This window comes from Daucus carota, chromosome 5 (assembly GCF_001625215.2).
Source record: "Daucus carota subsp. sativus chromosome 5, DH1 v3.0, whole genome shotgun sequence".
Taxonomy (NCBI): domain Eukaryota; kingdom Viridiplantae; phylum Streptophyta; class Magnoliopsida; order Apiales; family Apiaceae; genus Daucus; species Daucus carota.
The window spans coordinates 28,965,813-28,982,634 of record NC_030385.2 but is presented as its reverse complement, the minus strand read 5'-3'; the positions used below and the strand labels follow the sequence as shown (position 1 = coordinate 28,982,634).

General features: G+C 36.6%; 3 protein-coding genes across 3 annotated transcripts; 2 read left to right on the top strand and 1 right to left on the bottom strand.

Moving 5' to 3' along the window:
- The first annotated feature begins 323 nt into the window (after nucleotides 1–323).
- Nucleotides 324–5,284, top strand: LOC108221110 (UDP-N-acetylglucosamine transporter UGNT1). The gene is made up of 10 exons (XM_017395011.2): nucleotides 324–718; nucleotides 1,563–1,639; nucleotides 3,116–3,277; nucleotides 3,369–3,502; nucleotides 3,775–3,905; nucleotides 3,998–4,042; nucleotides 4,174–4,271; nucleotides 4,501–4,608; nucleotides 4,703–4,759; nucleotides 4,876–5,284. Exons 1-10 carry the CDS (start codon nucleotides 595–597, stop codon nucleotides 4,948–4,950), a joined length of 1,011 nt encoding a protein of 336 aa, XP_017250500.1. The 5' UTR covers nucleotides 324–594; the 3' UTR covers nucleotides 4,951–5,284.
- An 83-nt stretch (nucleotides 5,285–5,367) lies between these two features.
- Nucleotides 5,368–8,748, bottom strand: LOC108220792 (UDP-galactose/UDP-glucose transporter 3). Its single transcript, XM_017394653.2, has 7 exons — nucleotides 8,479–8,748; nucleotides 8,281–8,378; nucleotides 8,056–8,186; nucleotides 6,739–6,769; nucleotides 6,433–6,536; nucleotides 6,198–6,319; nucleotides 5,368–5,980 (listed from the first exon to the last, which is right to left on the bottom strand). The coding sequence occupies exons 1-7, from the start codon at nucleotides 8,580–8,582 to the stop codon at nucleotides 5,572–5,574; spliced, it is 999 nt and encodes a 332-aa protein (XP_017250142.1). The 5' UTR covers nucleotides 8,583–8,748; the 3' UTR covers nucleotides 5,368–5,571.
- An 834-nt stretch (nucleotides 8,749–9,582) lies between these two features.
- On the top strand, nucleotides 9,583–10,009 carry LOC108221525 (uncharacterized). The gene is made up of 2 exons (XM_017395398.1): nucleotides 9,583–9,711; nucleotides 9,791–10,009. The coding sequence occupies exons 1-2, from the start codon at nucleotides 9,583–9,585 to the stop codon at nucleotides 10,007–10,009; spliced, it is 348 nt and encodes a 115-aa protein (XP_017250887.1).
- Nucleotides 10,010–16,822: the final 6,813 nt, after the last annotated feature.

Sequence of the window (16,822 nt, the reverse complement as noted above, 5' to 3'; positions counted from 1 at the left end):
TGTTTTTTTACAAACAAATAATTTTATTAGAAGATATTTAATAAAACAAATATTGAAATGCAGCCGGAACAAATTCTCAAACCGTCAACTACAAGATTGTGAAACAAAGAAAAAGTTAAACAAATAATGATATTATTTTAATGACAAATAATTTGAGATATTTATCTTTTATCCATTTTTTCTCAGTATCTTTTATTCGATCTTTTTTATGAATACAGTTCACGTCCATTAGATTAAAAATATCTTTGACCGTTATAACGGCATATTGTATACTTTGATATCAGTATAATAATAGTATCACAGTGATAATGTTCTTGTCAAAAATATGAAAAGAAAAGTTGCCATATATACTTGAGCTATATCTGTGAATATTACTATCGAAAAGATACATCCAAATATCCGTTTTCCAGTTTTGAGCGAATCATATAATATCTTTTAACAAAAATACTCCAATTAAATTTTCTTTTAGGACATCGATTCAGTGCAGCGTCATTCACGTCTTTATATTTCTCCGCCAGCACTGATACGTCGAATAAAAAAGAAAAAAACAGTTACGTTTCGGTGTTAGAGAGACCGAGACGAGGTTTATGAGCTATGGCGTCTAATAATCAGAATCTACCCTTGTACGACACAAAAGACAACAAAGAGAAACCTCAACATGCATCCACTATGTCCAGACAAGGAGTCTTCGCTGCTGTTTCGTACATGCTGTGCGCAGGTTTCACTTTATCACTCATTTCAATCTCTAGCTCTGTTCTTGTGTTTTCTGTGTGTTTGTACGAGTTTAATCTCAAAATTTGATCAAATGGCTTGTAACTTCTGTTACTATTTTTCTTAAATAATTTTTGGCTATGTTATATATACTTTGGCATGTTGGATTCGTTAGTGAGGAGCAGAGTGGAGACCATGATGTTGTATTTTTTGGGCACGGGAGAGTCTTGCCACTAGGCTATCAATAAATCGTTTTGATTTATTTAGATTTAAATACATGACCCAACCCGATGTATTTTTGTTATATATCAATGAATCATTTCAATTTACTTAACATTTCACACGGAACTCTAAGTATTTTCACCATATAGTTTTGATTAATTTTTTAAAATTTTCTTTGTTTTGGAAATGAAATAAAATAAAATATTTTCGTCCACAAAAAAGAAATTTTAAGAGTATTGATTTTAATTATGAGTTCAAATTACTCTGAATTGCTTGCAATGCTCGGATATTTTGGTGTCATTGACTCATGGTCATGAATGAAAAAGGGCTCCTTGTAATTCAGGGTGGTGGAAGCTTCATTTTACCATTTACTTGTTTATTTTTTTAGCAAACTATGTATTATGAGATGTTTTATCTAGTAAGTAAGAATACACTTGTTTATTGTGCTTTAATTTATTTGTAACTACATGATCTATGATAACAATAAGCTCTTGCTACTTGAGATATGCTTTATCAAGTAAAGGGGATGACACTTGTTAATTTGTAACTGCAGGTTTAACTTTCTTCCACCGTCTCATTATGAGATTCTTTATATGAAAATTGTAACAATATTAATGTTTTTTTTGCAGTGCTATTAATAATGTTCAATAAAGCAGCCCTTTCTTCTTACAAATTTCCTTATGTAAACGTCATTACTCTTTGCCAGGTAGCCTCCATTTGTTGCTTGCTTGAACTATCATTCCATATTAATATTTCACTCGGTATAGAGTTTTCTGGCTATACCTATTTTCTTTTTTTTAAGCAGGTTATGTACTTTGTATCTGTAAGGCCTACACCAAACTGAACATAGGGTGATTTGTAGTCTTTAAAGTCATTAACTGATTATGTTGGCTGAACTAGACAGTGTCTATTGGTCATATAATTGTAAAGTGATTTTGGCTTCATGTATGTCAAACTACTAATTAGATTTAATATGGAATTAAGCAACGTCCAAACCTTATACAAGCTATGTTCTTATATGTATGTCAAGTAGGCTATTTACATATTATACATCCGCTGTGAGCTTGTAACTGTTAAGTGATCAACCTTTTTGAAACCATAGGCGTTGGAGGAACCCCTTAATGAATTTTATACCTTCGACCCCGCCTCCCCCTTTATTACTCAAATGTCCTGTTTTGGGATTGAAGAATGGATATAAGTAAGAGCCCATCTTTTAGGTGTATGAGTATGATCAATTTACCGTATTCATTACTGTATAGGAAAACGCTGAGCACTGAGCAGACTCTCATCCACCTAAATGCACTTAGTACAGAACAGAAATGCTTAGTAGTTGATACCAAGTAGCTGTGAGACACTTATGTAGAACTTTTTTTAATTGGGATATGTTATGGTTGCATGCTTGTGTATGTATGGTTAAGTGGTACATACAGAACAATATTGTTGTAAGATTGACGAAACCTGTCTTCATCTGGTATAATTATAACACTGATGGAACTTCCTTCTCACCTGCCTTTCTTGCATTCACATGTAATAAATCATGCTTATAATTTACTTCCCTTACGAGCATGAGCTTTATGAAAAGCATATAGGTATGGGTATGAAGCAAAAGGCAGTAATATCTTTCCATGGAATGTGATTTGTTCATCTCTGCATCATTTCTGACAATGACATCATTTACCAGGATAGTTATGCATAGCTCTTGCTTGTAATATCTTATTATAGAATGTATTATTTGGATATGATCAGCACGAGTGACACGTCACCTACAAGTCCACACATTTAGATGCTAAGGCAAAATCGGTGGAAATCATTCTTCGAATTGTTTTTATGGTCTATTTAGTTAGTGTTATGTGATTTGCTGGTATTGGTCTCAGAAAACAAAAGAATGCGCTGGTCCTGCTGAATGAACAGTTCTCAAGATTTATATTAGTTATTTTAACTATTTTTTTATGATTTCTTATTCTTACAATTCAACATTTCAACTGCCAAGTCTAGTTTTCTGTTATTATCTCATTTATTATGTTGTGTGTATGGGTATTCTGCTCTTTAGATGGCTAGTTAGTGAAGATAATTCTGTTAGCTTGATGTATCTGTGTTCACTTTAAAATTCTGTATTGTTATTTTTTTTTTAATTTTCTACTTTGACTTTAATTGTTCTAATTAGTAATTTCATTTTTAAAAGATGTTATGTTCGTGTGCATTTCTCTATGTATTGAGACGGTGGAAGATCATTTCCTTCACAGCTGGTGAATCACAAGGCAAGGATACTAACTCAAAGATTCTTGTTCCTCTGAGGACAGTGCTTCACACTCTTCCACTGGCATTCTCATACTTGATTTACCTGGTGTGTCTTTTCTGCTATGCAGCCAATCATTTTTTTACTGCAGTTATCTTTCAAGCAAGCCTCTACAATTATCTTTTTTTTCATGTTAAAGATAGTTTCAATGGAGTCTGTTCGAGGGATAAATGTTCCTATGTACACCACTCTTCGACGGACTACTGTGGCATTTACTATGCTCTTTGAGTATTTATTGGCTGGCCAGAAACATTCTCTCTCTGTTGTTGGCAGGTAAGCTTATCCATCATTGTGTTTTTTGAAAATGTATTCCCCATAACAGTTGAAGAGAATAATAGGCCATATTACCTGTATTTTACAAGCACATATGTTTGCATATTCATGGATCTCTATATTTTAGTTGTCTTAACTAGTAATGTGAATCATTAATTCTGAAATTGGGATTATACTAAGAATGTGTTAAAATCTGTAAATAACTCTGCATTAGCGTCCTATTACCATTTCGTTAAAACAATTCGGATAAGAACTCAAAATGGTTTATGCAGTGTGGGGATAATCATATTTGGCGCAATCGTGGCTGGAGTTGGGGATTTGGCATTCGATCCCTATAACTATGCTGTCGTTTTCACAGCAAACATCTGTACTGCGATATATCTTGCTTCAATAGCCCGAGTTGGTAGTATATTATTTTTTCATGTACAGTTATTTCTTCAAGAATGTGAAACTCTGTGGTAATTATCTTAATGCCCATACTTTGTTTCTGTCCAGGAAAGACTAGCGGGCTTAATAGCTTTGGGCTCATGTGGTGCAATGGTAAGATAAAGATCCTAGATCCAAATAGATTCACCTGTTCAGACCCTGTTTTGCAACTGATACTATTGATTCAGCTCACTTCTTTTCTGGTGCAAGCTCAATCATAGTCTTTTTATGTGAAATTCTTGCAGGATTAATATGCACACCTTTTTTGTTATTTTGGACATATTTTAGTGGTGACCTGGAAATGACATTACAGTTCCCTCATTTGTTCTCCCCCGGCTTTCAGGTATTTCCTACCCCCAAAGCTATTACTTCATGCATGCATACTGTCGGTCATAGCAGAATCTATTACTTTCCATCTATAATCTTTTTACAGTGCAATTATCATGTATATTCATCTACGGACACCTGGACACATTAGGCTTTTGTTGCTCGAGCAAGATGGTTTTGTTAAGTTTAAGTTGTGTAACATTTACGTGCTTAACCATTTCATATTGCTCTATATGTTTGTGCAGGCTGTGATGGTTCTATCTTGTCTTATGGCCTTTTCATTAAATTATACCGTCTTCATAAATACAACACGCAATTCGGCACTAACACAGACAATATGTGGCAATTTAAAGGTGCGTTATCAATTTGTACCGATATAGGCATGCACAAGTATTGCTAAGACAAATGTTCTCACTTTGTCTGCTATATTTCTTGCGAATGATGTAGGACCTCTTTACAGTTGGAATAGGGTGGCTATTGTTCGGCGGGCTCCCGTTTGATTTGGTAGAGCATTTTTCATTCTTTCATTATTTCATGATTCTCATGTTACTTATGCCATTGTCTGGGGTGGACCTTGAGAGTGTGTTCTGAAATAGTTTGGTCTAATGTGCTTATTGCAGAAGAACGTTATCGGGCAATCTCTTGGTTTTCTTGGATCCTGTGTGTATGCTTATTGCAAACTGAAAGGGAAGTGAAATCTCCTTAGAATATGTTAAGTTACCAAACGTAGTTCGAATTTTCTCAGTTACAGCTATCCATGATTAGCCTAGCTAATGGTTTTATTTTGTTTCCAGTCCATTAATATATTTTTTTACAAAAAGTTGGGACTCAGATTCTATGCGGTGAATTTGTGTTATAATGCACTCATATAAGTTTTTAGTGCAAATTATACTTCTATAAGCAGTTTTTTATGTTAGTGTACATTATACACTGGCAACAACTTTTTAAGTAGATGACGGATTTTTATTAACTCTAATCTCATTAATAATGATGACCTTATACATAAAAATCTCGATCAATAAAAATCTGTCATTTAAATAAAAACAGTTGTTATTGTGTCCATGGACACATAAGAAAAATCCTCTAAAAATCGAAATCTGCAACACAATCCATGTGAAAAACCACAAGTAACAGGGTATTTACTTCAACAATGAATCAGAGGACAATTGTAACAATTCCAGACTCCAGTATATGGCCTAATCAAATTAAGTACAGTTGAACCTTTGGGTTCAAATAACAATGCTATCATGCCAGGGCAAAAATATTTGAAACTTTCTTCTATAGATACATATATATGAAACATCTATAACAAGCTCCTACATGGCCTTCCTCTTCTTTTGCGATCTCTGCAATTTCTGCCACTTGAGGTAAATCTGGTATGACAATCCGCAAAAGACCATTCCAACACAACCCCATTGCTTGGAAGATAAAGGGTTGCCACTCAGCACAGAAGATACCACTATGCTAACAAACTTCCGCGTTGTAGTAATAGTTGTGTTAGCCAGCGACCCAAACCGGCTTATGGTTAAAAATATGAAGTTCTGTCCAACTGCCCCACAGAGACAGTAGAGAAAAATGTCCCATGCTGCCTCAGGATGCTGCTTGCAAAATGCAATGGCGTCATACCCACTGGCACTAGGCCACCCAAACATGAAGGCCAGGTTATAAATGGTTCCCCACAAATTCATTCCTAGCATGATATCCCAGGCACTTGTTTTAGGGTACCTATAAACAATGGCCAAGTGATGGCCAAGTGAGCAAGTAAAACACAATTGCATTATCCTCAAGCAATTGTATTTAAACGTTGCTAAATTGCATATTAAGCAATTGTGTGAAATGAGGAGGAGCATATGATATTATCAGTAATGTATAATAGTTTTATCTTGGTTTTTTAATGATTATTAGCAATGTAGAAAAACGATGAAATTTGTTACAAAAATACCTTGCAGAAATTGAATCCTGTGTTGCATTGGTGAAACCGTCAAAAGCCAGGTTTAGGAAACACAACCCGTAACCCAGTGGAGCATTAGGGTTAGCGAGCTTTTTTATAGTTTTTGAGCTAGTCTGGAACAGAAATATTGTAATTGAGAATTTATTGCAATGCAAAAATAATAAGGAACTACGTGAGTAATAGGAAAACAAGCTGAAGTTTGATATCAAAAATTAAATGTACTCGCCTTCAGAAGTGCAAATGCTGATACTCCACCAGCAACAAGGAGAGTACATACATACTCCGGAATCGTGTATCGGATACCATAAACCAACGTCCCCATCAGCATCACTGCATAAAGTAATATAATTGAACTCTATAATTTAAAAAGATGCCAAGTTAAAAAACTGAGGTTCCAACAAGAGGCTAAATTTGTGATTGAATTGGTACCAAAACAGGAGTTTGTTACTCATATAAAGGATGCCCTTCATGGTAAAAACATATTCTAAGATGTACTTTATTTATTATATTAGCTTTGTATTATGTTGCTAACCTGGAATCATTTTAGACGATTTTGCCAGCACCTGCACTTGACAGTTTTACCACAAGTAATTAGAGCAAAAAAACAATTTCCACAAGTTCTTTATCAATTTAGGACATTAATCATGATCTTAATACAGGAAACAATTGAAAGGGAAGAAATGAAAAGAAACTAAAAGTTCTAATTAGTTAACTGCATAAAACTAAGGTTAAGTTTAAAACTGATACTGGATTCATAAATTAACAGTTAGTTAGTAGCACCATAAAAATTGGCTGCATATGCTTGAACATTAAACAGGCAGCTTTACATTGTTACTCATGTAATAACCCAAAATTTTAAACGATTATGTGAAGCAAAATTAATTGATTATAATTTAAGGCATGTACTCGATCAAAATTTTATAATGTGAGAATAATTATTACACTTATAGAAGAGCATTTAATTCAGAACTTGCTTACTTTATATGAATGAGATTATTTTTATCAAGCTTACACCTGAATATGAATATAAAGTACGGAGTAGATAATATAAAACTAAATATATTGTGTAAATTAAGTGAAGTGCGCATAATAGTACTGTTAAATTTGGTAAAACTAGTTACAAAATTTCATTGCAGGTCAAGTGGTCCTTTATTCTAAGGCTAAAAAGTTTTAACACACTCTAGTATATAAATTACTAAATTAGAAGCAGCCTTACATATATTACCAAGTGAGACTAGTACCTGTATTATTTCTCCATCATATCAGAATACAGTGGAGGTGGCTATGAGAGTAATTACCTGATGAATAATCGACATTATAGTAAAATAGTAATACAAATTGCATAGGTAAGGGAGAGGAGGATATGTGGAGATAAATATGAAAACAGAAGCATACTCCAGTCTCTAGGCACACAGAAGGGTGAGCTGATAGGAGGAAGAATCCAAGAAAATTCTTAGCAGTTGAGTTATAAGAAAAAGAGGTGGTCAAGAATCTTCATCCTATCTTGCCTTGTGTGATTTTGGAACAAGAAGTACTAAAGGAAACACAACGTGATAGGCCGGAGGAGAAGCAAAATTGATCATCGCAGAAACCCTGTCCAGTTATACTCTAATTGATGGTATTTTAATTTGATTATCAACACAACTGGCAAACACCAACTACAAAGGTTTATTTAGCCACCATAAAACAACACTAGCAAGTATCAAGTCATACTGACACAAAAAGAAATTGGCAGCTAACAAGTAGTATTATTAACACGCATTATAGAAAACGAGAAAACGCAAAACTTAATGCTGAAAATTAAACCCTGACATTCTTAACAAAAGAAGAGGAGTATCTTGTGACACACCTGAGCAGGATAACTTATATACTTCAAAGCTTCAATACCCATAGCAGGCCCAATCGTATTCGTAATGCCAGCACTCCAGTAACTCCACCACGGAGCACCTCCCGTGCTTCCACTTGACCATAATCTTATCACTGTTTTACACAATTTCACTCACTCAATCACAGCAATTCCGCAACCAAATTAACAAAACTCAACAATTCAATCGCAAAAAAAAAACAAACATACTTATAAAGGACCATATTAAACACACAACATTTTGAGCTAAATTCAAAAATGCAAGGTGTTCAAATCTCTTCTTTTCCGCTCCAAACTTCTTTGTTGACCTATTAATCAACCATAATAACAGTTAATTAATACATTTTTAGAAAAAATGCATAAACGATCGCATTGTTAATATAAATAGATAATTATAAAAATTTGTACACGGTCTCTTGAAGAATGCCTTGATATATATAAGCAGACCAAATGCCAGTAACACAAAACACAAGAACTAGAATTCGTCGGAGTCCGGTGGCGTGAGACTCCATGTTCGCCGGAATTTGCTGATCCGGCGACAGATAAAGGCACTTAAAAGGTAATATCTTGTGATTACAGTTACTGCGTGTATATGATCAAGATGCTGTTGAGTGTTGAGTAGCTGCTCCCATTTACATGTCGGGTTCAAAGGGTAGCCCCAATTTGCCTTTCTAAACCCAATTCATTTTTTTAAGTTTCAATTTCCTATTGACCAATTTATTTTAACAAAATATCACCTATTGTGTTTTCTGAATTATAAATATTTTTTTTTATTTTAGAGTGATAATTATTTTAACTTTTATACGATTACTATTTCGAGACATGAAAAGATATATAATAATTTTCAAAAATTATGTTATTGAAATTATTTATGGTTAGATTAGTTCTAAATACATTAACACCGGTGAATGGTTTGAAATTATAAATCCTAAACACATTAACATTATAACAGTTGGAGAGTGTTTGGAATTGTTTTCGTTCCCAATAACACTTGGAGATTGTTTGGAATTGTTAAATTGTTTTCGCTCCTGGACAATAAGTTGCTTTATAGATGAGTAGTTTTAATTTGGATCCCATTTATATTTATAATTGAATGTATGATTTTGGAGTTAGATGCTATTTATATATTGGACTTTGATTCTTGTTTATTCTGTAAATAACTCGGATAAAATTTAAATTTATATTTCAATATTATTTTAATTTGGCTTAAATTTAACTAAACCATCCAAGTATGCAGTTTTGTACACAGGAACCATTAAAGTAAAAAAATCAATAGGATGGCCATCAAACAAACTCAAATGAACTTGATAGCCATCTCCTTCCCGGTTTTGTGAGTTTAAACCGAGAGTGAACTCCAGTTTCCACCCGTTGGAGGTTAAACCATTGAAGCCAAGATGAAAACAGTAGAGGACACAACAACCATCGTTGTTTCTGAATAAATCCATTGTCTTGGTAACGGTTATAAACATTTGAAGCACGCACTTACACTACCTCCATTTTCATTCTTCCTACATGTCTTCTTGCTGCTCGTCTCACATTCAAACACCTGGGTTGTGCTCTTGTGGATTCAGTCCAGTTCTCAGGACGTCATGGACTGATGCAAATCCAGGAAGGAGGTTCTGGGGATGTAGCCAATACGTGGTAAGTTCCTTTATAAATCTATGTGCTATATATGCACGATATTGTCCAAAAATGTTACCTTCTTAATTTTTGTTTGCAGAGGAATCGAAGCCGAGATTGTAACTTCCACATGTGGCATGACCCAGCTGTTGGGGATAGAGCGAAGAACATCATACCAGGCTTGCTCCGAAGGATTCAACGACTGGAGGACGAAATAATGCGAAGGAGAAACAAGGAGAAGATGTTGTTCATCTGGTTGATTAGCGCACTTGTTATTATCTGTTTTCTTGTAATTGTTTGTGTTGTCATTGTACTTTGATCATTTTGTAATTACAAGCTACCTTCATTATCTTTGGTTGCAACATTTGGTCATAAATATTTGAATGTATGCGTTGCAGTTTGTAAGTTGTTCGATTTGTCATGCAAGCTTCAGTAGGTTTTCTAATATTGCAGTGAAGAGAAGGATTTAAGGAATAAAATAGTAGTTCATATTGCAGATTACATGACCACCTCACAGGAGGCACAACATAAAAACAACATAAAAACACCATAAAAACAGCTTAAAAACTTCTTAAAAACAGACCAACCCTTCCCCCCTCCAACAACAGCTTGTGACCCCAAGCTAAGCTCTCTTGTCCGCATTCAAGAGGCTGCGGATGAAGCTTGGTGGCACATCACGATACTCAAGCCCACCATCATCATTCAGGGCCCGGTTTGCAAGAGCTGTTGCAGGCAAGTTTGATGAGCTCGGGATGTGAACAATGTCACACACATCCCAATCTGCCTGATCATCAACACCAGCTGAAACATCTCATAGTTTTCATCAGGGTGAAGCACATGATTAACAGCCTCCTCACTCTCACATTCGAGAGTCACAGAGGTCTTGCCAGCCTCCCAAGCCAGCTTCAACCCGTACCAGATTGACCACAACTCGGCAGTGGACTGAATGGACAACCCTATCATGCTCTCACACCCCTCTAGCCACCTCCCATCACTATCTCTCATCACACATGCAATTGAATCCCTAAGGTGAGACCTCTGAAAGACACCTTTGACATTAACCTTCACTGTTCCTACGGATGGCTTACTCCATGTAGACATTTTCTATGACTGTATGTACTAAACTCTGTTAGAATGAAGAAATTACCTACAGATGGGTGCTTTTTATAGCCCAAATCCTGTCAAGACATACAATTCCAACGTTTGAACAGCCAATGAGTGAATATACCACTACCCCTAAAACATGTTCCCAGTCAAAGTAATTTTTCAAGTTGTTAATTCCCTAGGTGAAAAGAATCTACTGGCATTGGCTAGTAAAATGCAAGTTACAGAAAATTAAACCAACGATAAATGCACTGACTTGCAACTTCAAATTTAGATTTAAGTACTAAGTCTATTACATAAAGCAAATGTAGTGCTGAATTCAGATGTGCATCAAGGACCTTAAGTGTTACAAGCCATTAATTGTTTCCAAAAGACTAGTTAGAGAAAATTTTCATTACTTAAATAGTGTGGTCCACAGCATAGGCCTGCTAAACTATGTCCTTGACAACCTTGTCTGCCACCATTTGATCTTCCACATCTCGAGCTTGGCTCTCCTCTGCAGCTGCACCACTACCTTCACCTTGACCAATGTCCTTAACAGACTCCTGACCCCTCTGTTTAGCAGCTTCAGTTCTTGCCTTGGTTAAAGCACTTTGAGTAACAACAAAATTACCCCTTTGATAAATGCAGCTGACGAAATCTCTACCCCCCCAACCACAGACTTAATTTGAGGAACCACAGTTGTCTTTGGAAGTCCATGAATATTTGGCCCTAGATAATTAGTTGGTGGAGTTTGCATGTTGCCAACTTTGCATGTTGTCACTTTTTTGGCCTTCCCCTTGCCACCCTTTACTATCAGCTTCTCCTTGTGCATGCTAGCTTCAGAGGTTGGTAACTCGAATGGGGCAGATACATGGTCATTCCTGGTTGGCCCAGCTGGCCACTCAATTTCAGTTGCCACAATGACCTCAGGCCAAGCAACATTAGATACAGTTTCCACATTACCTACCTGGCTTCCTTGTGTAGGTATATTAGCTTCAGGTACATCCATCTCAAGTATACAATCTGGGGGGTCTTCCCTCTCATCATCAGCAGCACCTCCATCTGCTTCACTTCTTGAGGTTGAGGCCTTCTTACATGTTCTCCTATTGTGTCCTGCTTGGTTGCATACTGAGCACCTAACTGTCATTTGACTATTTCTTGCAAGAGTTGCACCAACTCCATGTACTTCTTCCCTTTCCTGCAAGTCATTTCCATCATGCTTTCTTTTGAGTTTCGGCCTTCCAGGCTGCTTCTGAACAAATGGTGGAGTGACCACATGGCCAGTCTTTGTCCACTGTGCTTCACCATTCATAGGATACACAATTCCAGAGTAGCAGGCCCTGTAGGTTTTGACAGAGTATACCACATCAACATAATCAACTGGATCAACACCATTCCTATTCATGGCACAAATGGCATGGTGGCAAGGTATTCCTGTCAAACCCCATCTTCGACATCCACAAGTGCGTGTGTTCAGGTCCACAGAGAATTTGTGGCCACTGACAGTGTTAATTTCATACTGGTTATACCCTGCATAAGCAGAGTAGCAGCCCCCACTCCAAATCCTAAACTTGTTGAGAAGTTTGTTAGCATTTGGAGTGATCTTCAAATACCTCCACAGCTCACATTCCTCCCTCTTAGATTGGATCCTTCTCATCAAGTACTCCCTAATCATCTCTAACATTACCAGAATTCCTTGCTGTCTAGCAAATACAATGGACCTGTTGAATGCCTCACACATGTTGTTCAATAGAATGTCACACTTGTTATCTAGCTGGAAGTGTGACCTAGACCAGTGGTGTGCTGGTATTTGAGCTAGCCAATCATATGCTTGAGGATTCTCAGCCTTTATGGACTCCATGTACTCTGGATACTTGTCAACAGTTGTCGTCCTAGCACAGCACCACAGTTTGTCCTTAAGAGACCTACCAGGGAATTTCTGTTTGAAATTGTTGTGCAAATGCCTAACACAATATCTATGCTCTGCAGCTGGCACCTCTTCCCCTACAACATTTATCAAGCCTTTCTGCCTGTCACTAATGAGAGTCCAACCTTGTCCATTTCCCATGTCAAAGTCCTCCTTAAACAACCTCATAAACCATCTCCAAGTATCAGCTTTCTCATATTCCACTACAGCATATGCAAGGGGGAACATGCAATTGTTAGGATCAACTGCCACTGCACTTAAGATTTGCCCCTTGTACATAGTTTTAACATGAGTACCATCAAGCCCCACAATCTTTCTACAGCCTGATTTGTAACCATGCTTTAAGCCTCCAAAACATATGTAAATTCTTTTGAAAACTCCTGGATGACCTATACACAACGGCAATTGCAGTTTGAAATAACATGAAACAGTCATACCTTCCTCAAACTCAAGCTCAATTGCAGTTGCACAACGGCAATTGCAGTTAACTATTATTGTTTAGTTCGAATTCAAACTAAAAAAACAGTCATACCTTCCTCAAACTCAAGCTCAATTGTTGAGTTAGGATTTCTGGCTATCAACTCAGTTCTATAATCCCATAGTTTTGAGTACTGCTCAGCATCCGATCCATGGATTATTTTCATTGCCTTCCTCTTTGCTCTCCTCAGAACATGAGCCTTGAAGTCTATGTGCAGATCTGTGATAATCTTCTCCCTCATAGAGTGAATTGGCCAGCTAGGATTGCTCCTAAACTCTTGCAGATAGTGTTTGGCAAGGAATCCAGAGTGAATCAATGGCAGCCCCCTTTGCTCTCTAACACAGGTGTGTGCTGTATTAAAGTGATGGATGTTAAACAATTAGGGTTAGAGGACAAGGGATAACATGGTAAATAGCAAAACATCGAAATATATAAACTATAATGAAAGTGTAGTGGTCCACATGTTTGCAGTATACCTGGACCCAGTTGTTTTAGCTGAAATATTTTATCAAAGTTCTGAGAGGCAAACATAAACCAGGGGCATGGTTCTTTGCATGCTGCCTTAAGTCTCTTCCTATCAGACAACAAAAATCTGACCATTCTTCCTTCTTTGTAACTATGTTTTGTGATTGCCTCCCTGCATTCATGGTGATCCTTGAAGGTCATGCCGACTTCCCACTGAGGATCATCACAATCTTTATACACAGGCCATTTGATCTTCTTCATACCTGGAACATCCTCTGCAAATATATCCTCAAAAAGCATGTCTAGAGAATCAGAGTCTGAGGTGTCAACAATGCCAGCATCAGAGTCGGACTTGTCCTCACTTATGTCATCTTCATTGGTGAGTCCAAGGTGTTGTTGAAGCCTACCTAACCATTCAGCACCAGCATCCACATTCTCTGAAAATAGCTTATCATCAACCTCACCAAATGAGTACTCACTATCAGAGAAGTGATAATCTTCATCAAGCTCTTCAAGATCAAGAAATTCATTGGTATCAGCATTGAACTCCTCAGGGTGGACATTGTGGTAATGCTCTGCAGTTAATTCTACCTCTGTATAATGCTCCACATATATATCAATCCTAAAATTGTTAGCTTTTCCATAAGCAATCATCCTAACACAATCACTTTCATTCTGAAAGAGCTTCATACCAGCATCCATTGGCATAGTAGGGATCCTATAATACAGAGTCTTCAACCCACTATAACCCAATCCTTCAACTTTCTCTCTGATTTCGTCATAGCTTATATCATTTAGACCCCAGAAATCATAGACAGTTAGCTGGCCCCCTACGTACTCAGTGTGTGGCAACCACTTCATCATTCCACCATGGTACAATCTAACACTAAGCATATTATCATCATCACCTATAGGTAAGCAAATATTATGCAGAACAACAATGAATCCAAAGTTAATTCGTTTACAAAATAGTCACTTCAAAAACATAGCATAAACAAGAAGCTCCACAAACTCCATTCTTAAGAAACACACACTACAGAATTAAAAATACATAGTACCAACAATACTCGAATGATATGAATATGCAGCTGCAAAGAGATTACTAACCATATGGTGGGGAATCAGTTTGGTCCAAAGGTCGAATCATCACTGAAGGTCGAATAATCTCTGTGTTGGTCGCTTCCATTGCAATCGCCCTCCTCACTCTCTCTGTTTAGTTCTCTGTTTTACGTTCACTAGCTTGAGACCATCTACTGAAAGAAAACACTCCCCGCCTCTTGCTTAATTACTCAAAACTTGTGTACACTCTCACCCCGGCTGTTTGTTTTAGATCTTTGCAAGTCAGCTTCTATGTTACCAATAATCTCACTAACCAGCAAGTGAGCTCCACACACTTCAATTGAGAGACGTTGTGGTCAGTAGTTGCAATCTGGTATAGTGTAGTGTCCAACTTATCGGTTTTTTTACTTTAATGGTTCCTACAAATTAGTATCTGTTCTAGTATTATTCGGATGAGCCAGAGTCGAACCCGGGTCTCCGAGGACAACAGAGGATAAACCCACCACTTGGGCTATCCAATCGTGCTCACCAAAGAGCTCTCTTAAAATTAAAGAAAACATACTCAAATATGTATGTCTAGATGTCTCTATGATAATTGATATGATCTGTATAGCAAGTAAAAACTTATTATGGGAGATCATATCATTGAATAAGAAGACAGATTTGGGGGTTCTTTTAGGTAGTTAGCGTGCCTTCATTTTGGACAGCACCCAGAGTTGGGTGTTTATTTTGTCTGAAGAATATGACAAAACACTTGGGCCTGTTTGTAATGCATTTTTAAAACCATAATCATATTACGTGATTACTGCAAAGCTTCTAGTTGACATTCTAAGGTTTAGGCAGAGCTGGTATCGAACTTAAGAGAATTACAACTCTGTTTCGGAAGAAATTATGTATTAAACTTCTATTTTCAAATTTGGATTTCTAGCCGGCAAAAAATTCAAAAAACTTAACTGGGGTATAAAATAAGAATTCTGGTTAGATGATAAACTTTTTTCAAAGAAATAAATCCCGGTGACGGTTGATTGTATTTCGATACAATTCATCTACAAGTATGTAGACCTTACAAAAAAAAAAAAAAAAAACTTCTGGTGCCGAGATAAATAAGTTTGTGGTTCTTTTCCACAGCAGTTTGATATTAACACTGATACCAGCAGTAGAATTCTGTTGAGATGATCCCAATTTGGTTTTCTTTGCCAGTGGGATTATATTTTTAAATGAATTTAAATATTCAGTTATTCACTATCTTGCTGTCTGCTGATACCAAACTTTTCAAAACTTGTTAGTAAACAGGATTCCAGGAAATAGTATTGTTATTATCATGACTATGAATACATAGAAGATAAGCATGGATGTGTTGATATTATAGTAAGACTTTATTAGAAATTCTCGCAATGACAACTGAAATCAGTCACTTGAAAATTCAGTATTCAAATAATATACATGTTGTCAAAAGCAATCTAAATGGATTTTATACATTAAATGACTTGAATTGAAGAATTATAATTTAGATTATGTGAATTGTTGATTGGTCAAGGATATGTTGTCTCTTCAATCACAGGAGGTCCAGGATTCGGACGTGTGTTTATGTCTTTACTAATAAAATTTAGAAGGTAGTGAGTCTCGTTGAACACCTAGGATCTGGCAAAGACGTTGGAGAAAATACAATAAAGAAGGCGCAAATTGGCATGTGGCGTGGGAGAATCTGTTTTATCAGGGGCATGCCAGTCATCCCAAATCCTAATGTAATGAAGTTGGTTGATAAGTAAAAAACGGAGAAGAAAGAGGAAACCAAGAAGATTGTCTCTGAAGGGAGGGCCACTTTGAAGCCGATGTCTCCGCAAATGGGTAAACAAGCTCCACAAAAGTGTGCGTGTGTTTAAGTCCCCTTACTTTTTGTTAGACAGTTATATGCTCACATTCTGCACTCCTGTTCCCAATATTCCATTCCTTCTCCCCCATCTCTCCCCATTCCCCCTCTCTTTCTGCTTTACTACTAGTCCTCTTTCATTTCTATAGCCAACTTTTTACAACACTTACTTTCTCTCTTTGACTCGCATCATAGCATGTTTTCAGTCTCATATCAGACTCGGATGGGCCTCATTCTTAAAGCTATC